Source organism: Ambystoma mexicanum, chromosome 6p (genome assembly GCF_040938575.1).
Source record: "Ambystoma mexicanum isolate Mex_15411 chromosome 6p, UKY_AmexF1_1, whole genome shotgun sequence".
Lineage (NCBI taxonomy): Eukaryota > Metazoa > Chordata > Amphibia > Caudata > Ambystomatidae > Ambystoma > Ambystoma mexicanum.
Window position 1 is genome coordinate 153,531,668 of NC_090935.1, and position 25,390 is coordinate 153,557,057.

Here is a 25,390-nt window from a genome sequence, read left to right on the forward strand (position 1 = left end):
GTCCTCAAACAAGCCCATGGGACATGGAGGTCTGTAGACTAGGTAGATTGTTAGAGTGCTGGAGTTGTATATAGGTATTTTGGCTGTGAGAATTTCACAGGAAGTAATTGAGGGACAGGGTGTTAGCCTAATTGCTGAGTGTGCTTTGGCGATCAAGGCAATGCTACCTCCTCTTGCATCAGGATGTCAGCTCTGATGATTTGGAAGTTTTCTGGAACTGCTAGTGCTAGGGTGGGGCCTGCTGCCGCATGTAGCCATGATTCAGTGACTGCTAAAATGTCGAGGTTGTTTGTGGTAATTATATCTGCTTTTTCTGAGGTATATGCCATTAAGGAAATGGCATTCATTCGGGCGGTATTGATTTTAGTGAAACTGTCAGGATTGGGGACATTTGTGGTTTTAGGAACGCTTGATTTAGTCTTAGGTAGTTTCTTATGGGTGGTATATGTCTGGGCGGGTAGGGAGGCTGTCTCTTTTGTGTAGTGAGGAAGGTTAGCTTTAGAGTAGTTGTTGTTTAGGCGGTGATTGAGTTAGTGGCTTATTCTAGGTTCGTAGAGGCATGGTAACCTGGCTCAAAGTTTATTATTTCTTACGATAAGTGGGCAAGGTAAGGACATGAGGTTGGCCATATTTAGAGAAGGTGAGACTGCAGTGAAGCAGTTTGAATCCGTTGGCTGAAGTGCAAAGTCTCGGTTCAGTTCCTCAGGTCCGAGTTCCGTGCACAATTAGACATGGAAATACAGATTAAAGTCAGATGCGATGCGATTGGATGCGATGGAATGCTATAGATTAGTATAGATTTTGACCAGCTTTAAGCCTGCTCAGCGCCTCCGTTTTACACACTCTGACCTGCTGTCCTCTTATTACCTAGCAGCACCGGCATCACTGTAGTATATGTAGATAGATTCCTTTAGTCACCTACTGTCTTTGTGCAACTGTAGTATATGTAGATAGATTCCTGTAGTCACCTTCTGTCTTTGTGTAAATTTGTAATATTAGGTCTGTACATATGTATATCTGTAACATGTACAAATTGCGCCCTGATGCCTCCGGGCCTGTTGGTCTGCGCGTTACAAATAAAATAAATACAAAATACAAATAGATCTCTGATCTGCAATTTGACGAACAAATGAGCATACATTGAGCAGATAAAATATATGTGAGGTGCATGGCTGGCTCATGCCAGTTTAGAGGAAAGTTCAATGAAAGATGGTGATTGTTTGGCATAGAGGACCGGAACGTGTGTCATCAGGTTTAGCTTTTGGTTCATGTATAGTTTTTTAAATTTTTTAAAATTAATTTTATTGGTTTAAAAACAAACCTATAAAATATTGCAAATCATAAATCACGTCATGACTCATTAAAACCCCCAGCTTCCTACCAGTCCAGGCCTGACCCCTTTGTTATTAATTAATTTAGGCTGAGATGTATCTAATTTCAGCAGGCTTTCAATCACTGCTAACAGAGACGTCAATGGAATTATCAGTTTCATGTCAGTGCCATTAAACATTTTCTGCCACCAATCGTCGGCGCACAGAGATGAGTGTTTTTCACTCCACGGACCCAGATGAATCGATCGCACATTTTTCAATTCACAAAAGAACAGCACCAGATGTTTAAGTGTCTCCACTTCACGTGTGCAGAATCTACAGGATGTATCTAAGGCTGTGTTGCATGCCCATGAACAGAGACGCTCTTTGGTTTTAAAAGCATTCAGCCAAAACATGAAAAGTCTCCTTGCATTGGGGTTCAGAAACAGCTGTACATATGTTTGGAGCTCATTGAAGCCCCTTGCTTCAGTTGGTGTGTTGACCATCAAACTTAACGGTTCTCTGGGAACAGGTCACCTCCCAAACCGCCCGCCAGATTTTTAGTTTTGCTGCATTGGGGTTATCATGCAGTGTTTCCAGGTTGATATCAAACTCCACTAGCAGGCTTTCACAGCGCTTGACCCACATTGAAACTATGTCATTTCTGTCCAAGGATGCACCATGTAGAATTTGGAATTGCAGAATTTTCTCGCGCGCTCTTGTTTTGCGGAATAGGGAGAGCTAATTCCAGCTGATTCTGGCGTGTAAAGATATTAGGGATAACTCATACCTTATGCATGCCGTTGACATGCCTTTTGGTAAACCCAACGCTTTTGACCAGAACGTGTTCTCTAGTGTGGACCAGAGAGCGTGAGGGCAACCCAGCGCGTTTTTGGCTCCATAGGATTGAATCGGAGACGCTTTTTGTTGATAGAAGTTCCGCACTGGTATGAAGGAAAACGTTCCAAATCTTTTGTGCAAAAGGAATGCTTGAATGGCCAGTTGTCGACACCTTCTACCAGCATGCTCAGTGCTCAGATATTTCACGCTGCTTGATCTGCTCAAAGATTCTTGCCCCAACTTCCAGGCGGCCTTTTTGTCGAGACTGCTTCATGCTGTTCTTAGATTTTTGAGCATCAAGTTTTCGCATTTGGTGGTGTTAATCTTCAGTTGGTTCAGGTCACGTACTCTTGCACCGCATCAAGCTTTCTCTGAAGCCCAATACGATCAGATTGTCCGCGTATAACAGCCAACTAATATGTGACATATGTAGCTTAGGTGGAAACGATCGCACAGAGTTTATGGCGGCGCCAATGTCCGATATAAAGAGACTGAGAATTGCCGCTACCAAGGGGCATCCTTGCTTCAGTCCCTTGTGAGTCTTAATCTCTGCGGACAAGGTGCCAGACTGGTCCAAACAAATTCTAATTGAAGTTTCCGTGTGTGAGTCTCTGTAATTGTGTCTAACAATCCAATATCACAGATTTTGCCCGAGGATTTCACGATCGATTGTGTCGAAAGCGTAAGAAAAGTCAATAAATGCGAGGTAGACTTGTGTTTGTGCGTAGGGCCTCCATCTTTAGAAAATTAAAAATTAGAAGATTTAGGGAGCATCCAACGTTTTTAACAAAACCAGCTTGTCTTTCATCTACACGTTTCACTTTTATGGACCATTCAATCAGTTTTTTTTTTATAGTACTGTTGCATAGATTTTACCCAAAACATCCAACAGTGCTACTGGGCGGTAATTTTTGGGTCAAACTCCATTACCTTTTTTAAAGATGGGTACTATTATGGCAGATTTCCATGACATGGGTGTCTGTCGTTGTAAATGTATCCTTTGGAATGGTTCCAGACACACTTCGGCCCACAGGTCTGGATGTTGTTTAATAGTGCAGTTCGTAAGACCATCAGGTCCGGGGGCCCTAGAGCTTTTTGCTTTTGTTATCTCTACAAAATCTTTTGAAAAGGTTAGTGCCCAAGATGATTTGTTTAAGGCCGGTGGTATTGAGATGACATTTTTGCTGTATAGGTTCTCAAAATGAGTTGTCCACTCTGCCCCAGTCACATGCATAGTTAGGTGAGCCGTGCGTCGTTAAGGAACGTTTGGCGGTGATCAGTTGAAAACATTGCAAAAGGGTATGGCAGTATCAATCTGCTAGCACTGATAGTTTGCTAGTAATGAAGGCGGTAGTGGTGCTAATAGTAGCAGGCACAATTGCTTCGGTTATAAGTGTTTTACAAGCGCAGTTGGGCAGAATGCCTCATTGTGTAGGGCACATAGTATCCGGCTGGTAACATAGATTGCTATCGATAGATGCAACCGCAGGATAGGCGTGATTACAATCAGTCAAGTGTCTTACCGTGATCCTGCGGGAGCCAGAGGGAAATCAGGCAGCATTCTAGGCCCCACGGCGCTGCAGGCAACGACAGGCACAGACAGGTATAGTGGCCTTAAGGGAGCCTGACGAAGTAAATCAGGTCACGTAACCAATCAAATCAAGCTACAGTGTTCTTTAAAGGTTGCTTAGCAACCTGCTGATGCTTGTAATCAGACGGCCATTTTAGGTCGGGCCGCGTGTGGATTCTCAGTAAAATGGATATCTGGTTGCTGGCTCGATTCCACGGTGTGTAGACACATCTAGGAGCACATAGTGCTAGTGATATACCTAGCGATATACCTATGCTATTACAGAGTAGGTCCTCCATCTGGTTGTAGTACACAGGCTTGCACAGAGCATGTAGGAAGCAGTGGGAGTGATTCCCGGTTCAGCCTGAGGGGGGATACGGTCATGGAGCATATTCTAACAGCGAGTGGGAGCAGAGGCATGGTGTCTTCCAAGTACCGCCTAGTCCACAACCACATGGATATACCACACACAATCCAATGTTCACTCTAGATATGCAGGGGCTATGCAACTTGATATCAAGGATGACTAGTGCGCGGACACTTGCATGCACACATGTAATGTGTCCTGTAATTAAAGATTTAAAAATATACAATTCAAGGTATTGCACTGCTACCACAAGCCAACAAGGCTACGGAAATGTTCCCAAGCAGGAACAGGAGCATGCGCTAGATGTGGCAGCGCAGATGCTCACTACTTCCACATGATATGGGGGTGTCCGCTTTGGTACCTTTCTGGGGGGGATGTATGTATGCGGTCTTAGAGGACTGGTATGGTCATAACCTTCACCCCCCCTTGCAGTCTTTATTCCATGTTTTTGAACCCCAACTGAAGCAAATTAGCAGGTTTGTGGGCCTGTGCCTGCTGCTGGCCAAAGCTGCATACTGTTGCGATGGATGAGTGCTAGAGTCCCCAATAAAGGACCACTGGTTGAGCTCTGTTGTCTGGGTGAGACGATATGGAGGAACAGTGGTCCCTTATGCAACCTGCCAAATCGCGCCCGAAAGATGTATGGGGCCTGCTCAAATGATAACTCCCACGTACATCGGCTTTACTGGGTGCCCCTACGGTTTCATAGTCAGACTGACCCTGAACTTTAAAACGCCTGTTGGCTGTACAGCCATGTATTGCATTGGTCCTCTTGTGTTGATCAGACTCTGCCTCTCCCGGATTGGTCAATCTTGGTTACTTATGTAATTTGTGCTCCTTTTTTCTCTCTTGTCCTCGATACGTCCAATATTGTTGCATGTAATGTACGATGCCAAGTGTGCTAATAAGGAAAGTTGACTGACAGGAATGCAGTAGGCATGGGTCCTCATGAATGTGGACAAGGGATAGGTTGGGAAAGGAGAGCCATTTTGCTACAGATTAGGATTTCGATTTTTCCAGGGTTGAGGAGCAGGTGGTTGTTCGTCATCCAGAAGTCAATGTCTAAGAGGGGGGGATGCCAGGTGTGGGTGCGGCGAGGAAGGGGAGTTGAGAATCTTTAGGATTAGTGTTGTCAGCATAGTTGTAACAGGTGAGATTGTGTGAACAGATGGGCTTGAGGAGGGGCGAGAGGAAGAGGTGGGAGACTGGGTGGGAGGCCTAGCAGAAAGGATGGAGACACGATTTGGGAGCAGTCGGAGAGGAAAGAGGAGACATCTGAGGGATGAGTCCCTTTTGCCTAGGTCAAAGAGTCTGTTCGTAAGGAGGGAGGGGTTAATCGTGTCGAATGCTGCTGAGAGGTCAAGAAGGATGAGATCAGCGCAGCCCTCCGAGTCTGTTCTTTCCAGGTCGTCCCAGAGAGAGACCAGGGAGGATTGAGTTCCATGGAGGGATCTGAAGCCAGACTAGGCAGGGTGAAGAAGGCTGTGGGATTCGGTGAAGACACGGAGCTGGGAGTATGCTGTGCGATCTAGTAATTTGGCTATGAAGTGATTGTTGGAGATTGGGCGGTAATTGGAGGGAAGGGGGGGGTCAAGAAAGGGCTTTTTTAGTAGTGGTCTGATGTGAGGTTTTGTATGCTGGTAGGAAGATCCCAGCTGTTAGTGAGCGGTTGATTATAGATTGATAGTTTATTTGTATAGCACAGTTTATTTGTATAGCGCCTATATACAATGTGTTTCAAAGCGCTTCAAGGCAAGGGAGGGAGCAAAGGAAAATACAGTGACATTCCTTTAATGCCTTGAGACATTAAGAATTAAGGATGTGAAATTACTATCATACTAGGCCTGGCGAAATTTCAGGACGTGCGGCTTGAAGAAACAAACAAGGAGGGAGGGTTTGGAAGACAAACAGCTACTATCACACTAGGTCAGATGACATTTCGGATATAGTAAGTGCAAAGAGTATAGAAAGAGTGAGGTTCCAATGCATCTGAACTTCAAAACTGCAATGTTCAGCTAGTGGGTCTGCATCACTGTTATCATCTGAGGCGGTTCCTGGTATTGGAACTAAGGAGGAAGTGCTCGCCTTTTTATCCCTTGAATGCCCCTCAAGGCACCAAACCATTAAGTAGCTCCTCCCACATTTCCCCCGCTCTTTTCTGAGCTTGTTTAATAAAGATTTTAAAAGATGGTTTTCTGCCGTGAAGATATTGCAACAATTGCTCACCTAACATGGAAGCACTTATTAAACAAAGAAAAATAGAAAGAACTCCTGTTAGGTGACTACCTGATGCTCAAATACAACCCATCCCTAAATATTATAACATATACTCCTAGAGTTGTTTATATCACAGAACTTCAACCTCAAAAGGGAAGCACTTACAAACATAAAATGCAGGTGCCAAACTTGACGCTGTATTTCTGTGAGGTTGCAAGACATCTGAAATTCAAAACTACAATGTTCAGCAATGGGTCTGCATCACTGTTCTCATCTGAGGCTGCTCCTGGTATGGGCATTGTGGAAGAAGTGCCCGCCTTTGTATCCACTGAATGGCCCTCAAGGCACCAAAACATCACAGGTGGAGAGGATTTTTTGAGGAGTAGCGCGGGGGTTGGGGCAGGGGTGGCTACTGGAGAGAAGCTTTGAGAACTTGCAATGGGAGATTGCAGAAAAAGAACTGAAGAGGGTGTGTGTCGGGGCAGATGAGGTGGGCTGTCGGGATTTGGGTGGAAGAGGTTGGTAGTTTAGCATGGATGGTGAGGTTCCTTTCAATGACTGTTGAAGTAATGGTCAGAAAAGGTGTTGCCCAGTGCCTGGGAGACGGGGATGGGGAGGAAGAGTGAAGGGTGGGGTGGAGGAGCCCTGAACTCAGATAATCTTGTGGAGTTCTTTGCGTGGGTTGTTTGCATTGGGGATGCGGGAGGTGTTGAAGGCATGTTTGGCTCTTCTAGTTTCTAATCTGTAGGCTCTCGTCTGTCTAGCCAGAGTGGCTCTGTTTTGGGCAGAAGAGTTGGTCTGCCAGTGTCGGGCCAGGTGATATATGAGGGATTTGAAAGATCATGCGACCCTATTGGCTATGTTGCACTCAAAAATGCTACATATTGTAGCTTTCATTAAGGCTACAGAAGTTGTGAATAGGCAGGTAGGGCACCCACAGCTCCTGCCCTCCAATTACAATAGAAATGCTGCCAAGCTGTATTTGATGTCTAATGGAGCTGAACCAGAGGAAAAAAATAAGTGGGGAGAGGCAATATGTATGCCTGCTAGTTCAATCTTGTTCTCCAAGGGAAAGACTCTCACAGAGCTCGTGTCCCAGACGAGGCCCAAGAAGGTCAGGCTCTGCGTGGGCTGCAGCCGAGAATTCTTGAGATTGATTGTGTGTTCATAAGTGTGGAGGCAGTATGCTGAACCGCTTCCGGTGAGTGGCCCCGACAAGCCAGTCCAGGTAGGGATAGATGTGGTGGCCCTGGGCCCCAAGGAGGGCTGCCACTGCATTAATCAACCTGGTTAATACCCTGGGAGGTGAAGGGTAGCACCTTGTATAGGAAATTGAAGCCCATGATCCTGAAGCGCAGTAAGAAACAATGCAGCTGCCAAATCGGAACGTGTAGTTAAGTGTCCTTCAGATCCAGGGAGCACATCCAGTCTCCCCTGTCCAGTGTTTCCGCAATAAGAGCTGGGATAACCATCTTGAATTTTTGCAGAGGGAGGGAGAGATTGAGGGTGGAAAGATCCAACACAACTCTCAGGCCAAACTGGTTGTTCTTCTGTATGGTGAAAATCTGTGAATAAAAGCCCAAGCCTTGCTGGGAGGTTGGGACTTCTTCCACAGCCTGGCTCTCAACGAGCGACCGGATCTCTGCCAGCAGAGTTGCAGTCCTAATCTGTGGGAGGGGAGAAGGGAGGAGGAGAAGCTACCCTCTTCCTCGTCTGTGTCCGCCAGGCTAGGGGGGTCCGGAGCTGGTTAAGGAGTGCTGGGCGCAGTGGGAGGCGGAGTGGAGACCAGAGCCACTGGTTGCTGTGGAGGCTGCTGTGGAACCGCCTGTACTGTGAGAGGCAGGGAAGCCTGAATCGGAGGAGCAGGCTGGGGGAGCGGTGTCTGCGCTGGGGACTGGGGCACTGGAGCCATCGGAGGAATGACCGAGTGCTGGTGGGGTGACCTGAGGGAGCATGTCCCTGATGGCATCCCGGAATATGGCCCCCATTTGGGGAGGTCGATTCAGCCTTAGGAACCTTTCAAAGAACCGGTCTTCGGAGGCTGTAGAGGTGGCAGGTGCTTTGACAGAGTGGCCAAGGGCAGCTGGAGCTGGGGCACACTGCTTGGGGTGCCGAGAAAACCTGCCCTGAGCTGCTGATGGATAAACTGTAAACCACGAACCTGGTTGACACCAGTCCCACCTTGTGACTCTTTCCTCCACTTGCTCCGCAAGAGGGAGAAACCAGATGAGCGGCAATCTTGTCTGGCGCAGTGGCCATTTTGTCGAGCTGCCCCGTCAAAGATGCTTGATGTTGGAACAATAGGCCTATCCCGCACCTCAGGCCATAACCTGGCAGGTGTATTGCCCTCGGCAGATCTGCCGGTAGTGTTGCGTGAAGGCGCCCCCTCAGACATGATGACGGTGTTAGGGCCATGCCCCTCGGGAGTAAACCCGGTAAAAAGAACCTTGCGGTTCCTCAGATCTGACACCGGAAGGATCTTGAGACCCCCTTGGCCGTGAGGCCGGTAGCTGGCCTAGCCTCAGTATGTATGATGGTACTAGAACCAAACAGGTTCCTCCCGGTCAGGCTCTTCCTTGGGAAGGAGTCGCCCTTACAGGGTGCAATGTGAATAGAGTAATTTCCTTCGGCCTCGAGCGATGTTTGACAAAGTCCTTTACGTCCTCCGGAGGAGACTTCTGGAAGAGCTCCCTCCACCTAGCAAGACTGTTCTTCAGTGCACATGGAATCAATGCGTTGCACGCAGAACCTTCCCAGCTGTGGTCGGGGCCAAGGCAGCGGAGGGAAAGGGCATCGAGGTCGGTTGTAGGGAAGACTGCTTTCAAAAACACTGGCAGACACTTCCGAGTGCCAAGTTTGATTGTAAGGCTTGAGTAAATTGAGTTTAAAGAGTTGCCAGGAGGATGTGTTTTGGAAGGGGCAGGAAGTGGGTGGGAATGTCCATAGGAAGTGATGAGCAAATAACCAACCACCACCCACAAACTGTCTCATTTGCCATTTCTCACCATCTGTACTTTAATGTAACAGTATCAGCTTATAGGGGTTGCAAGCGAAACCCCAATAGCCCAAACTAAAAAATGAACCCTTTTCCCCTCATGCTGAAAGAAGCACCATTGTAGTCCCTCTGGAAAACAACACTGTGGTACAACATATCCATTTAAGTTGTAGTAAGAAATGAACTGAAGAGGGAAACGGAATAGGAGAGGATATGCAACAGTGGCAAAAAACTTGCTATCAGTTGTATATTGCATTTTTCTTATAAATCCATTCTGGAAAAGTTGTATACATCTTTTAATGTTATGATTCACAACCATTACATGTCCAAGGGGCATCATGGTACTGTTGAGTCTCACCTTTTCTTCCGAACACTGGTGCATTTCCAAAGCCTCATCAACAAGCACGGGATCATACCCCTTTTCACAGAGCTGTCCACGTAGAAAGAAATAATCCAATACCTGAATAATATGAAAGCAACATTAGCTACATTGTTACTTTTTCTAAGACAAAAAAAAAACACTTTGCTTGAATATTCAGTTATTAATGCTACAGCAAATAAGAAGCAAGCATGACCATAACACATACTAAAAACTTTAAAAACAGAAATTTAGATACATTCTTCGATTCTTTAAAAAAATGTATTGCCCATAGTAAAGTTGCTATTTTCGCCTTATGACCAAGGAAAACGAACAAGTTACTTCTTAACTTGTAACATTCTTTCGACGGGATGTTCCTCCGACGTATTCCTTATCTTACATATCTCCTTCCAGCTCTGCTGGCCTCGGAAAATTTTTCTCTAGAGGGCGCTGCGCGTCGACGTCCTCCGAGTCGATGTCCCTCGACAGCCGCTGTGTCGACGTCATCCTGAATATAAAGGCCGCGCGCAGCGTCCGTTGCTCAGTTCCGTTTTGTAGCCCACAATAATTCTTTCTGGACTAGACTAATCACCCTGAAGGAGCGTAAGCTGCAACAACAAGGGAAGTAGAACTGCGGGGATGGATGGGAGGGTCGATAAGGAATACGTCGGAGGAACATCCCGTCGAAAGAACGTTACAAGGTAAGAAGTAACTTGTTCTTCGAAGGGATTGTGTCCTCCGACGTATTCATTATCTTAGATAGGCTCCCACAGCAGTATTCTATCATTGGAGGAGGGAGTACTGACTTCACGCTGTCTTCTATTGATGAATAGAGTGCAGTACAGCCCTTCCAAACCTAGTCTCTTGACTGGAGGAGGAATCCAAGTTGTAAAATCATGTAAAGGTATGGATAGACGACCATGTAGCGGCCGCACAGATGTCTTTAACCGGCACACTTCTTTTGAGGGCCGATTAAGCTGCAATACCCCTGGTCGAATGAGCCCTAAGGTTTTGAGGGGGCTCTTTCCCTGCCAGTTTATAACATTCCAGAATGGCTAGAATGATCCATCTGGAAATGGTCTGCTTAGTTATTGGTAACCCCAGCTTGTGACCTGTGTAACCTACAAACAGCTGGTCTGCCTGTCTTATCCTGGCTAGTCTACTGATGTAAAAACTTAAAGCCCTTCTAGGGTCTAGCCTGTGTAACCTCTCTTCCTCTTTCCCCGGATGAGGAGGAGGATAGAAAGATGGTAGGGTAATCTTCTGAGTGATATGGAATTCAGAAACCACCTTTGGGAGGAAATTAGGCTTCACTTGCAGGACAACTTTGTCTTTGTGAAAGATTGTATGAGGGGGGTTTACAAGAAAGCGCTTGTAATTCGCTCACCCTTCTAGCAGATGTAAGTGCTATTAATAAAACAGTTTTAAGGGTAAGGAATCTTAACGAACAAGAATGGAGTGGTTCGAAAGGTGTGCCCATCAGGAAAGTTAGGACTAAGTTTAAATCCCATAGGGGAACTTGGAATGGTCTTGGGGGATAAACTGTATTACCAAGTGTAACTTGAAATAGGATGGTTCTTCCGCAGTGCGCTTAAAGATGGATAGCGCTGCGCGATAGCCCTTAATGGTGCCAACTTGAAGGCCTGAATTCGCCAAATATAGTAGGAAGGACAAAACCATTGGTGTACCACATGAAAAGGGGTCGATATTCTGTTCTCTACACCAGCTGCAAAATCTGTTCCAACGGCAGCGGTATAAAGACTTTGTTGCTGGCCTCCTTGCCGAAAGCAACACCTCCATAACATCATCAGGGAGGTCCCAATCCTTGTACCTCGGTCTTTCAGAAGCCAAGCGTGAAGGTTGAGGGTTTTGATGTCTGGATGGAGAACCTGACCTCCCTTCTGTGAGAGTAGGTTCTCTCTGAGTGGAAGTCGAATTGGAGGGCAGATGGACAAGTCTAGAAGGTCCGGGTACCACGTTCTCCTGGCCCAATCCGGGGCAATTAGGATCATGGTTCTCCGGAATCTTCTCAACCTCCTGATCATTTGAGGAATGACAGGGACCGGTGGGAACGCGTACAGAAGCGGAAACTCCCAGTCCACTATGAACGCGTCTCCCAGAGCTCCTCTCGGGGGAAATTCCCTTGAGCAGAACAGATCGCATTTCCTGTTGAGGCTGGTGGCGAACAGATCCACCTGAGGGGTTCCCCAAAGGGCGAAGATCTCTTGAAGGACTTCCTGAGCTAGCTCCCACTCGTGGGAGACTGTGCTCTGCCTGCTCAGAGCGTCCGCTGTCAAGTTCTTCTCTCCGGCTAGGTGAACTGCCGATAGAGAGATTCCTTCTTGGATTGCCCAAAACCAGAGCTGCATCGCCTCTCTGCACAGGGGTAGTGATCCTACGCCTCCTCTTTTGTTGAGGTAATGCATGGCCACCGTGTTGTCCGTCATTATCAGGACATTTTTCCCTTGTACAGTCTGATGGCTCTCAGCTCTAACAGGTTGATATGTAGTCTGGACTCCGATGGAGACCAACGACCGCTGATCGTCAAGTCGTTGGCGTGGGCTCCCCACCCCGTGAGTGAGGCGTCCGTGACTACTGTTATCTCTGGCCAGGGTTGCCAAAATTGTTATCCTTTCAGAATGTTCTCCTGACAGGCCCACCACTGAAGGTCTCGAGCCACCCTGTCGGGAACCTGAAGAAGATCTGTCATTCTCCCTGAGAATTGTGACCACTGAGTCCTCAGTGTCCACTGGAGGGCTCTCATTCTCAGGCGAGCCTCTGGCACTAGGAAAATGCAGGATGCCATGAGGCCTAGCAACCTCAAAAAGTCGAAGGCTTGGAGACGTTGGGCATCTTGGAACTTGGTAACCATCTGTAGAATATCTTGAGCCCTCACCTCTGGTGGCGAGGCTTTTCCCAGGGAAGCGTCCAGGATCGCTCCTATGAACTGGAGTCTCTGCGATGGTATCATTTGTGACTTCTTTAAATTGAGGGAGAAGCCCAGTTTGTGAAGGGAGTGGCACACGTGATTTAGCTGGATCTGAGCTTGTTCCGAAGATACAGCCCTGATCAACCAATCGTCCAGGTAGGGGTAGACGTGAATCCCTTCCCTCCTTAGACTTGCCGCCACTACCGACATTAACTTGGTGAAGACCCTCGGGGCAGAGGTCAGCCCAAATGGCAGCACTCGAAATTGATAATGAGAGTTGCCAATTGCGAACCTCAGGTATTCCCTGTGTTTGAGATGGATAGGCACATGGAAATAAGCGTCCTGAAGGTCCAGAGATACCAACCAGTCCTGGAACTGAAGGGCCTGGAGGAGCTAAGAAAGAGTGACCATCTTGAATTTGTCTTTCCTGAGGAATTTGTTCAATTCTCGCAAGTCCAAGATGGGTCTCAGTCCTCCGTCTTTCTTTGGAATGAGAAAGTAAGGGGAGTACCAGCCCTTGTTCCTCTCCGCTACAGATACCGGTTCTATAGCACCTTTCTCTAGCAGGTCCAAAATTTCCTGCAAGAGGAGCGGATCTGGAGCTTTCTAAGAGCTGATCCCCGGTGGATGACTCTGAGGTATGCGTAGGAAAGGCAGGCAGTAACCTTGGGCAACTGTTTCCAATGCCCAAGCATCTGACGTGATAGCCTGCCATTCCGCCAGATGTTGAGTCAACCTGCCTCCTACAGGTGTCCTGTGAGGGAAGTCCTCAGAGTGGTTTTGGGGCGGCTGATGCAGATGCCGATGGTAAAGAGGCACCTGCTGTTGCTGCGGCTTTTGAATATCTACCCCGTCCATCTCGGGTAGTTCTTCTTTGTCCCCTTTGAGCCGGTCGTCCTCTACCTCTTCCGAATGCGGAGTAGAAGCAAAAGGACTTGCCCCTCGCAGAGGTTCCTGTGGGACGAAAAGGTGTCTGACGGATTGCAGCGCCTAGGGATTTTGCTGCTGCTTTTGAAGTTTGCAGTTTCTCTAAACTGTCATCCGCCTTTTTCCCGAACAAAGAAGAGCCATTGAATAGCATGTTCAAGAGCCTGGCTTGCACATCTGGGGCAAAACCAGACTTTCTCAACCAAGCGAATCTCCTGGTTGTTGTACTTGCCGCCATTGCTCTGCTGATACTGTCAGCCGAATCAATGCCCGTCTGGAGGGATTCGCACATAGCGTCTTTACCGTCCTGTATGATATTCAGGAACGCCTCCCTTTCTTCTCCCTCCGGGATGTAGTCAGTCGCTGTAGAAGCACACTCCCAAAGTGTATGGCTGAATCTAGCAAGTGTGCAAGTAGCATTAACAGATTTTAACGCCATGCTACATGCCGAAAAAACTTTCTTTGCCATAGCATCATATTTTTTATCGTCCCTGTCCTGTGGGAAGGTAGGATAAGCCGTCTTGGCATCAGTAGAAGATGCTGCCTGTACCACCAGACTTTCTGGGGATGGGTGTTTTGACAAAAACTCCGGGTCTGTAGAAGATACCCTGTATTTTGTAGACAGTTTTTTATTTACTGCCGGGACGACTTCTGTGGTTTCCCAGTTCGTCATAATCTTCCTCTGAAGAGCTTTATGAAAAGGCACCACAGGATCCTCCTGTGGGCCTTTGTCAAGAATATCCGTGAGGTCATCTTGTTGGAAAGACTGTGAAGGTGCAGACCACCCCATAAACTCTGTGATCCTGGCCATTAAGGCTCTATAGGGGGTTTCAGCATGCTCCCCCGGGTCTGGCCTAGCAAACTACACCTCAGGGGAAGTGTCTAACCCACTTGCCTCATGTAAGGAATCATGAAGGGTCTTTAACCTGCGTTCTTCAGAGGAAAACTCCTCTCTAATTGGGGTTGGTCCCTGCAACTCAAATGTGTCTTCCTGTTCAGACAATTCACCCTCTTCCATAACTGAGGACATAGTTCTGAACTCATAAAGGGTGTAAACCCCATCTCCAAGGCAGAGGGTGCCAAACTTGTCATAATCGGCCTCGAAAACGTCGACGGCTTTGAGCGTGGCGTCGAAAACAAAGGCGGAGGCCTCGATGACCTTGACAGAATTGGGATTCTGCTCGACAATCTCGACGCCATCGTCATCGAGGACCTGGGGATAGTCACTGGGTGTGTCGCAACCGTGACTTTTCTTGGCGTCGACGCCGGTGTCGAAGCTGGCGTAGAGTCAACAGACCCGTGTGTCGAAGGTCCCTTCGACAACGGCGTCGAAGACACCGACCTCGGCGTCGACGGAACCTTCGAAGAAGGTTTTAAGGTCATAGTCCTAATCGAGGGTTCGAGACGTGCTCGAGAGGTTTCCTTCGCCGGGTACTGCGACTTGCTGTGTTTTTGACCTTCGGGTCTTTCGACCAGAGCATCGCTCTCGGCAGTCTTCGAGGGGGTCGAGGCCGCTTTCTCTAAGACGCTCATCATATTTTTGCGGAATTCCTCCCATTCAGCCCGGGAACTATGTTTCGTGGGGCAAGGGATTCTCTTTGGAGAAACAGAGGAAGAGGACGTCTCCTCTTCGAGTGCTTCGATCTCGAGGAGTGATGGGACCCACTCCGAGACCTGGAGCGCGAATGGTGACAAGGAGACGAATGGCTCGACTTCGTCGAGGAAGAAGAAGCTTTAAAAGTCTTAACTTTCTCCAGCTTCCCCCTATGCTCCTTCAGGGCCTTAGCTGTCATGGACATACAGTCCTCGCACTCCGAACAATGGTGTTCAGCTCCCAAACACCACAGACAAACTCTGTGGGTCAGTCAGCGACATCTTTTTCCCACAATCTCGGCATTTTTTGAAGCCGGACCGAGGAGTTGTCGGTTCCGACAAAGAAGCCATCGAGTACGGATCGAATAACTCTAGGTAAATAGGATTAACCTGACAAAACTGAGCAACGGTATTCCGAGGCCCTGAGTAAGCGCGGAAAAACGGAACTGAGCAACGGACACTGTGCGCGGCCTTTATAGGCAGGATGACATCGACACGGCGGCTGTCGAGGGACATCGACTCGGAGAACGTTGACGCGCAGCACCCTCTAGAGAAAAATTTTCCGAGGCCAGCAGAGCTGGAAGGAGATATCTAAGATAAGGAATACGTCGGAGGACACAATCCCTTTGAATAATGTTTACTGTAATCTTGCAAGTATTATTGACAAGATACGCATTGCTACCTATGCTTCCGTCAACAGCACGTACACACCATTTGCAGCTATCATTGTTAAAAGATTAATTATTCACACCATTGGTATGTAAAGCAATCAAGCACCAGGTAAGCACACAATCGCCATCACATGCTCAAGCAATCATGCTACGGTCATGGATAATAAAGACGTGCCAGATTCCATTTTTCCCAGTAAAATGTGTAATGCCAGGGTTGGGGATGAGCTGCAATTTTTGAAGATGCGTTTTCTGTGGGCTCTGTGGGGCGTGAAGCCTAAAAGAAATCGCAATTCGAATAAAATGTCCAAATTTAAATTGAACAACACCCTGAGCCCCACAGAGTGTGGCGACTTACTTTTGGTGGTCTTGGGTACTGCTGCAAAGTGGCCTGGCCATTTCAGCAGTGAGAGTGCACTGTTGGGCAGATACGCTTGTTCACATCTTTGCCATTGTTTATTGATCATGCATGTCGCAGGTCACAGTGCTTTTATGCAGTGACTAATACTGCTGCACGTAACACCTTTTGAATTTTTATAATACTATATAGTGATTCCTCGGATTTTTAGGTTGATGCAGGCACAGGAAAACTTTGCTTTTGCGTTGTTGACAGTGTTTTAAAAAAAGAAATTCTTTCCACACCTGTTGGTCAAGACATCCGAGTCTCCAGCCAGCTGGAACGACCTACAGTTATCGGACCAAGAGCTGAAACAGGAGATCAAAAGTTTGCGCAGAAAGTCCCTCAATGGATAGACTTAGATAAACATGCGTTTGCCACTGAAAAGCATTCAATTAAAGTGGAAAGCTGCCTATTTTATCAAGCAGATGGAGTAACCTGGAAGGATGGATAATCTAGAAGCAATGATAGAAGCTGTAATGTCAAAACAAGATTATGACAAAAATATGGCGCCTCAGAATAAGGTAAGAATTGGAGAAATATCACTGCAGATACAAAATAAAAAATTGGAGAAGTTGATGCAACGCATTGTTCAACATATAAAATCGATCAAATAACATTTTAAGTTATTTTGGATTGAACCAGCAGGGCCTAAAGGAGTTTCTTCCAGACATCCTAACTTGAGCGCAATTAATCCATTTAAAAGAAAATGGCAGCAGAAAAAAAAGTCTAAATCTAGAAATGTACAAATATAATATTCCAAGATTTATTCCAAGATTTATTCCAAGATTTATCATTAACCATGCTCTTCAAAACAAGAAAACTGGGATTGATCCCAAGTTGGTTGTGGGACAATTACATTAAATTCAGTGGTAACATCCATGCAAGCTGCTCTACACTCATGACAACCAACTGAATTACAGAGGACGTTCCATCTGAATGAATGGGGACACCCCGTACTGGAGATGCCGATTCTGACCACGTACTTGGTAGGCAGGAATCCAGAGAGAGCAATAGAAGAAACAGACAAGCATGGCAAAGAGAGGGTTTGGAATCAATGCGATACCCAGCCACAAAAGGAATCCCGTAAATATGGACTACACATAGTGCCAAAATCAAATCGATGCTCGGAGTATTAATGTTCAATTGCTGGGTGTCCACCTTTGAATTTGTGGCATTAATGCCCCAGTGTTTTTGCCATGAAACATCTTTTGGTTCAGTATAAAAAGAGATTAGTGTTTAATAGGGTTGTAAATGTGCCTAATCTTAGTTTATAGAAAGAGATAAAATGCCCAATTCATAGAATCGAGCGCAGAAGTAGCGCAAGCGCTGCACACCGATCAGGAGAAGTGCGCCAGCCGGGGCCAAACCAGGAATTGCCTGGCACGCGTTTTCATGGATTTTCCGAGGCTTCAGTAGCGGTGACGCAATGCACATTAAGCAGCGCCAGTAATTCCCCCAACACAACCCTGTGCGCAGGAAAAAGCCATTGAAATGGCTACAATGGAGCAAGGCCCCACGCAATCCGTGGGACAGCACACAGCCCCCCCACCCCCACATTGTAACTGCTTGAAAAATCATTGCGTAACTGGCTCGCACTAACCAAATGGCGTGGAAAGGCCAGCGTGTACCCCAGCGAAATCGTATACCCTGCTTGCACCAGCCAAATCACGTGGCCAGGCCCGCACGTACTTACCAAGTCCGCACCCAGCAAAATAGTGTACCCCACTCGCACTAGCCAAATCGTGTGGAAAGGCTCACACGTACATGCACAACTTCCCTGAAAGCAAACGCCTCCTCACTGGACAGCCAGACTCCTGCAGTGGACCATACCGCCCCCCCCCCTCCCATCACCCGTGACCATGACCATACCCCAGAGCAGAGGCAGCCCACACCACATTGGACCCACCCCCATGACCATACTCCGCAGGCAGCCCACACCACATGGCCCCCCCTTCACCACTCCCCGCAGGCAGCACACACCACACGGGCCCTCCCCAGATCACCAGTGATGGCAACCTGCCTGGAGGCTCCGCCTCATGGGACACCCCCAACATACTGTGGACTGATAGACATCAATTCCGCAGATGAAAAATGAAATGCATCACACGCTGCACACTGCAAGTGTACCTTTAACACCCATCCATTGTTCATGCACACATGCCATTGGAAGTGAAACACGACAGATGCATGCATGTGTGCACACACATGAACAACATACGCCAGCATCATGGACATAGAACAGAGTAAGCAAGAGTGAAACTTGCCCTAAACCATCGAGACCAGACACCACTTTGATTTTGAATTTAAAAATATATATTAATAACAGTATTCAAGTCATACTCATATGAAACAAAATAAGTAAATCATCATCAGATGAGAAAATAAATAAAAGATCGTCAAAAACAAAATTCCAAGGCAAACAAATTATGAAAGCAAAGATGTGGTCCATGTCAAAGTAACTCAAAATGAAATCACAAATAAAAATGAAACCATTGCTCAACGATGAAATGAAAAATATATGTCAAGAAGAGAACCATTTACAAAAATCTAGGATCTATTGTCCAAAACCATGTCCAAATATGGAGAAGCAGAAAAACAACAAAGAACTATATAAAAATACGTGGAGGAAAGTCCAAAAACTCCAAAGAAAAAAATAACAAAAGGAAACTTAAACCTAAAGAACTATGTACAGTGGCAGCGGGCTAGTCCTGTGACTCACCATTTCTCCCCAAAGTCTCGGCCAGGGCATAATCTATTTCTGTCGATTTCCCCTAAGCGTTCCTGTGCTCTCCCCTCAAGGGCTTGCAGGGACTCCAATGTGCTCCTCTTAAACTCCCTGCAAGTCTCCTCGAGGAACTCTGCCCGCCTCTCTGCCCGACGTAGGGTATTCTCCGCCCTGGCGATGGTGAGTTGTGCCCCCTGTGCCGCTCTGCTCCGATCTGCTAGCCAAGTCGCCCCAACACAGAAGACATCTTTGTAGAAAGGTCCACGTGTGCCTCCTGCCCGATTCCTGCCTCATCTCCATTGGAGTCTCCGAGTCCGGTCGCCTCCTACGCCGAGCCTGCCGCCGCCGCAAATTACCTCCGGTGCTGTCTTGCATGTGCCCTGCTGCTTGTTGCCTGCTCATCCACCATTGCCACATGTCCTGTCGCCGGATGGATCTCTGTGGTGACCTCTGCTGATCCTCCACCGACTCCCAATCCTGCCAGGGATGTGGTCTCCACCAGACTGGCTGCCGGGGTTAGGAAAGGCGCACAGAGGGCCCCGGTGGTATCTGGGCCGGAAGATGGCAGGGAGGACGACTGGCGCACAGAGGAGATAGACGAGGAGGGGGGTCACATAAGTGGCCAGCAAATGCACCCATTGCGATACAGGGAAATGTGACAGCCAGTTCACGAGACGGCAGACTTCCTCGTGATGACATGCAAGCGCCTGATTGGAAGCCTGCACATCATCACGAATGGAGTCTACCCGCCCCATGATATTGGCTAGTGCAGGTTCCACCCTGTACCGAATGGAGATTTCCACAGGCATTTGTCTTTCCGTCTGGGTGGAAAAGACTGCCACCGGGGGACGGGTCCGGCCTGGGGCATGCCTGCAGGTGCATACAGCTGCAGTCGCTGTACCATGGACAGGATTAGGCACAGGCCACTCTACGGAGACCTGCTCTGCCTCTGGCCCCTATCCCTGGACTGCAGCAGTCACACCCAGGTCATCACCCTCGCCGGGCCCCATGGACTGGGGTGATGTGGCCTCCTCCTCTCCCTCCCCAGTCAACCTGGATTCCTACCCACTTTCTTCCTGTACGGGCTGAGCTGTCCCTCCCACTGCCGACGAGTCCTCCACCACCTTCACCCTAGTGGCCAGCGGCAGTGCAGGTCTCCGTGGAGTGGCCTGTGCCTAATCCTGTCCCTGGTACAGCGACTGCAGCAGTATGCACCTGCGGGCATGCCCCAGGCCGGACCCGTCCACAGGTGGCAGTAGTTTCCACCCAGAGGAAAGACCAATGCCTGTGGATGTCGCCATTCAGTACAGGGTGGAACCTGCGCTAGCTACGGCTGCAGGCATTGCGGTCCCAATGCTGGTCTCCATGTGGAGCCTCTGTGAGCGGCAACAGGTGCAGACTGGCAGAAATGTGGTCTCTGCGCTCAGCCATGGCTGCAGAGGGTCGGGTCTGCAGGGCTGCCCTGTCGGATGACGCTAGGTCACTGCGACTTACACTGACTGCACTCGAGGCAGCACGCAGAAGAGCACATGCAACAGTTGACACGAACCATCTCAGAGGAAATGCGAGCAACCAGTCAGGTGTTGCAAGCAGAATTGCATACATCCCGTGAGGTGTTGCATGCAGACCTCCATGCCATCATGTTACAGATGCGCACATCTCAGTCCCGCATGGACGCTGCCATGGAGGAGCAGGCCAGGGCTACACGTGCTATGCCTCCCTTACCACAGCCACCTATTGCTACACCAGAGGATGGCAACAGCAGCGACAGCTCTCCCAATCCATGATGGCCGTGCAGACCACAAACCCATGGAAGTTATTTTTCCCCTCAACATCAACACATGTGGGTTTTGAGGAGCACCATGCCTATCCATCCTATTGGGTGGTCCCCCTCCACCCCGGTCCACCATGGGCATTTTTGATTTCTTTATATTTTTTTTTTGTCTATTGTGCATTTATGCGACAGTGTGTTGCTTTGTGCGACATCCGAGGGCATCCACTGTAGGTTCCAGCTGGGCCCATACAGGCTTGTCTCGTGTTGGTACACTCCTTGTTTGTGCCTTAGAGTCCAGACACATGCGACTCCTGCTTCCCCTTTCCATGGGCTTGCAAGGAGTGCAGCGTGTAAAAGCAACTTACACAGAGGCATTGGGGTTCTGTTTCATCTGCGGGCATTCTCAAGTCGACCTTTGTATACACCCCTTGTGGGATTCATGATTGTTTGTCCAGTGCATGGTTGGCATGCATTTTTGTTTTTACATTGAGATACATCCTTTGTTCATGTTGCTTCATGTATTTGGTTGCCTCTCTCCATTGTTGTTGGACTTCCTGATGTATGCGCTTCCATGCCACCTTTATTTGGCAGGCCAACACCAATTGAAGGGTGCCATACGTTAGTTAGGGCACATTGAGGCACTTGTGGTATTCTGATTGTGGACTGTCAGTCATATTCACTGTCGTGTCCTGTGTTTGTGGCATGTCATACTGGCCAATTGATGTTCCTGTGTACATGATTGTTTTGATGTGCGAGAGAGTTATTTCAGTACTGGTTCAGTTTATCTACTGTTATGCGTTGCCCATTTACGTGTCACTATTGACGTTGCTTGGCATGGCGTGCCAACCAGGTGACATGACATTTGGGAGGTTTTAGGTGACATACCGTCATTTGATGTGTATTTTTCCATGGGGTTAGTGGTATACTGCATCTTCCCTATGTGCCTTTTGTGTAGACAAGATTGGTTTTGTTTTAGTTGTAAGGGATGCACACTATGTAGCACTTCCAAGCACAGGTTCTCAAAGTGGTAAGGTTGTGACAGGTGATTGTCCCTTTGTCATCATCGATTGTCACCTGTGCCAGGCCTGTGTGCATTCCGCAGGGGGTGGAAATTAGGTGAAACATTGTGCCACAAGCTGAGTACGGGTAGCCTCGGCACATGCCCTTTCCCCTCCCATGCGCAGCGGCCGTGCATGTGGTTGGGGATGTGGGGGCACCACCAAGTCCACCGGTACACCCCGCACACATGCAGCGACAATGATCCTGCACACTACTGGTGGTGCATATAGCGGTTCTCTCCACCAGTGGTCAAGGGAGTGGAAGCGTGACTTAGGCACTCCGAATGTGCGCTCAACTATGCTCCTAGTTGCATTATGGCCTGTGTTGTATCTTACATGGGGTGGGGTTCTGTATTGGCGTCATCATGTAGGTGCTTAGTGGGTAGGCACTGTCCCCTGTGGAGGTAAGATGGTTTGTCAGTGGTGTGCTTTACTCTGTGTGAGACATGCATGCATTTGCAGGGGCATTTGTACTCACCAATGAGCAATGTGTTGCCATGCCTCCCAGCTTCAAGGGCCCAGTGTAGGGGTGACATTCTGTATATCTAACTATCACGGGTCGACCATGGATAGTTGGCATATACAGGTGATGATTCCCTTGGCATCACATGCAACTTGCACGTTGATGGAATGCCAGTACTTGCGATTCTGATAGATGTGCTCAGAGGCCCTAGGTGGACGTAGGGCCACATGTGTGCAATCGATGGCACCCAGCACTTTAGGGAAGTGTGCCACCCCGTAAAAGCCCAGGACCACTGCCTGCCTGCCAATGCACAATTAAAACCAGGACTAGACTAGTGTCTCCTGAAATGAATGGATAGTGTGGTCATGTATGAAACCGACACTTGTTCAATTACTTAAGTCAGACAGACTTACCAAGAAAAAGGATGTGTGGTAGATTAGAATCAGGAGACTAACAGGGTGGCACTGTAGACCACTTATCAATCACAATCCTGCGGTGTCTGTACATCTAAGATTCTTGGCCCTACTCTATGAAGCAACAATCAAAGGGTCCTCTGTCCGTAATCCTATGCCATCCTATCTGTCTTCGGAGTTCACTATAAAAGAAACAAAGAAAATTGGATAGTTGGGTCATTGGCTCTAGCATGTGAATGGTGGCTGGTTTCTGAGCACCCCCTGCTGTGTCTCTCAATAGGGCTCCGTGCCCCCGGTTCAGTCTAAACGAGTAAGCCGAATTTCTTTGCAATCTCTCTCTCTCCTGCACAGTTCAATCAAGTCCCATACATTTCTCCTGCCCTCTTTTCTCCCTGGTGAACATCTGGTTCATTTACCCCACCCGCCCTCTTTTGAGGAATTTGCATATTCTTTACCTGGAAAGTTCCTGGTGTTCTCTTCTCACACCCAGTCTTGGGTTTTGGTTTTTCCTCACCCAATCTTGGGGTTCTCCGGTTCCGCTCAACCCCGCCTTGACTTTGGATCGGTTCTCTCTCACCTAGTGTTCGGAGTCTCACTTCTTCTACCCCACCTTGGGGTTTTGTTCGGCCTCGTCTCCCCTCTCTCAGAGCAACCACATGTCTCATGGTAAGGATCAAGGAGTTCGGCCACTTGCGCCACTTCTGCAGCCTCTTCTTCGTGCTCGGACTGAGCGTGCCTCCTTTTTCTGCGCTTCCTGCGAGGCTCCAGTGTCGTCTGTCGGGCGGATTGTGCTCAAGTGGCACATAATTCAGCAAGGCTGAGCACATTGCGGTCTCGGCATGTTCAGCCCCCAAAGCAGCCATCATCATTTTAAATGACTAAGCAGCAAACAACTGCTAGCAAGAAAGTTCTTTAAAATTATTTTCTCTACTGTGAGAAATAGGCTCAACACAGATCCTTGCCAGGTGCATCAGTCAAATAGCCCAGCAACTGCCTGCATTGCTGAAACAAAGTGAAAGTGAGGGCTTGGGCCCAGGCTGCTAAATAGCAACTGCCTCCAGAATGTATGAGGCTTGCTTCTACCTGCTGCACTTTCAGAGCCACTTGGTGACCGAACCCTCCTTTGGGGTTGAGAGAAGGCGAAAAGAGAGTGCCATGAGACTGGCTGATCAGATGCATTAGTGGGAGATGAAGAACGACAGCCTACCTTCCAGGATTTCCAGCAGTGTGCAGCAGGTACCATAATACAAATGAAAGTGAAACTGGAAAAGTTGGAGAACATATTGAAGGTGACAATTCTGTGCATGGTGGGTTTCCCAGAGACTAAATGAAGGTAGAGAACTGTAAGTAATAAAGGGTTTGCTGAGATAGCACTGCCAGAAGTTTGCAGAGATTTGCCAATCCTGCTTAAGGTATTATAGACCCCCCCCCTCTCAATCCCCTGTCCCCTGCCATCTCCTCTCCTGGCAAGCAAACCGTTCAGACAGCACAACAGCAACTATGCAAGAGTTCCTGGATACCAGAGATTACTTATGAAGATTAGGAAGATGGTCACTGACAGGGTTGAAGGCATCTGGGTTACACTGGTTTACATTTTTGCATGAAAAAACGGAGCTCCTAATAGGATCACTAAACCTCTGGACCCCCCCACGCTATTCGCCTGTAACCAACAAACACATGAAGGTCTGCATCATACATAACAAAGATTCCATACCATGTACTGCGCGTATAAGTAGGCTTGTACTACATACATTTTGATATTTGCCCAAAACCGAATAAAATGTCACTGAAGAGCATCTTTACTTGTACATCAATTTCTCAAATTCTATTAGCTTATCCCAGTCGATTTGTTGTTCCGTTATCATGGGGAGTGCATTTGCATTGATTTGAAGAACAGAGATGTCAGTTTTGATCATGAATGACTTACAATAGACCACATATATGGCAGGGGCAATCGCAAAACAAGTGCCTGTATAATAGCACAGAGATGAGAACAAGTGGTGAACCAGTTTATGAGGGTGTACAACAAGTGTGGCATTTACCAAGTAATGTAGCTCTGAATTGAAAAGATCCACAGTTGGTCTAGCTTTGATTGTGATGGCTGTGGGATTCAGTGGAGCGAGTAGGGAGAAAAACTGGAATCAAGAGAAATAGAGTGCATTGGACGGTGATGTTCCAAAGGATGAGATAAATCCTCTGAGGGCAGAGGTATAGAGGGTAACAAGCAGAGGTTACAGGGAATGATCCTTTGTTGGACGCAGGCAGGGAGAGGGGTGGGGTCAGAGGTTTGAGAGGTCAATGAATTATTTTAAAGGATCGCCCTTCCAGATAAACGCAATCAAGGCAAGAGTGCATTTCGAAAACAAAAAGGTCCTAGAACAAGAGGAGTGGGTTCACAGTGTCAAAAGTGGCAGAGGGGTCCGAAATGAGTACAGAAAAGAGTTTGGAGTGGGGAATATCAGAGGTAATGTTGGAGAGATGAATGAGTGCAGTCTCAGTGGAGTGTTTACTACGGAAGCCAGATTTAAGTGGCTCTCCAAGGTCATTACCTCAGTGATTTGGTTGAAGACTACTTCTTCAAGGATCTTTGAATAATGTAAGAGGGAAACTGGGCGATGTTTTTCTGAGGCGTTTGGGTCAGCATAGGGTTTCTTCAATAGGGGTTGCAGATGCAGATGGAGTTGCAGATTTGAAGGAGGAAGGGGAGAGTCCAGCAGAGAGGGGTTAAAAAGCTCAGGGAGAGAAGGTCAGTCTTTGACCATTTGGGAAGCAAAAGGGTCAGT

General features: G+C 47.9%; 1 protein-coding gene across 4 annotated transcripts in view; it reads right to left on the minus strand.

Annotated features, from left to right (window-relative positions):
• The window catches only part of UBAP1 (ubiquitin associated protein 1), a 391,833-nt gene that overhangs the window by 6,204 nt on the left and 360,239 nt on the right, over nt 1-25,390 (minus strand). For all 4 annotated transcript variants that reach the window (XM_069626846.1, XM_069626847.1, XM_069626845.1 and 1 more), the window contains exon 7: nt 9,658-9,759. In XM_069626846.1, the coding sequence (XP_069482947.1) occupies nt 9,658-9,759 (102 nt within the window). The remainder of the gene's footprint in view (nt 1-9,657; nt 9,760-25,390) is intronic.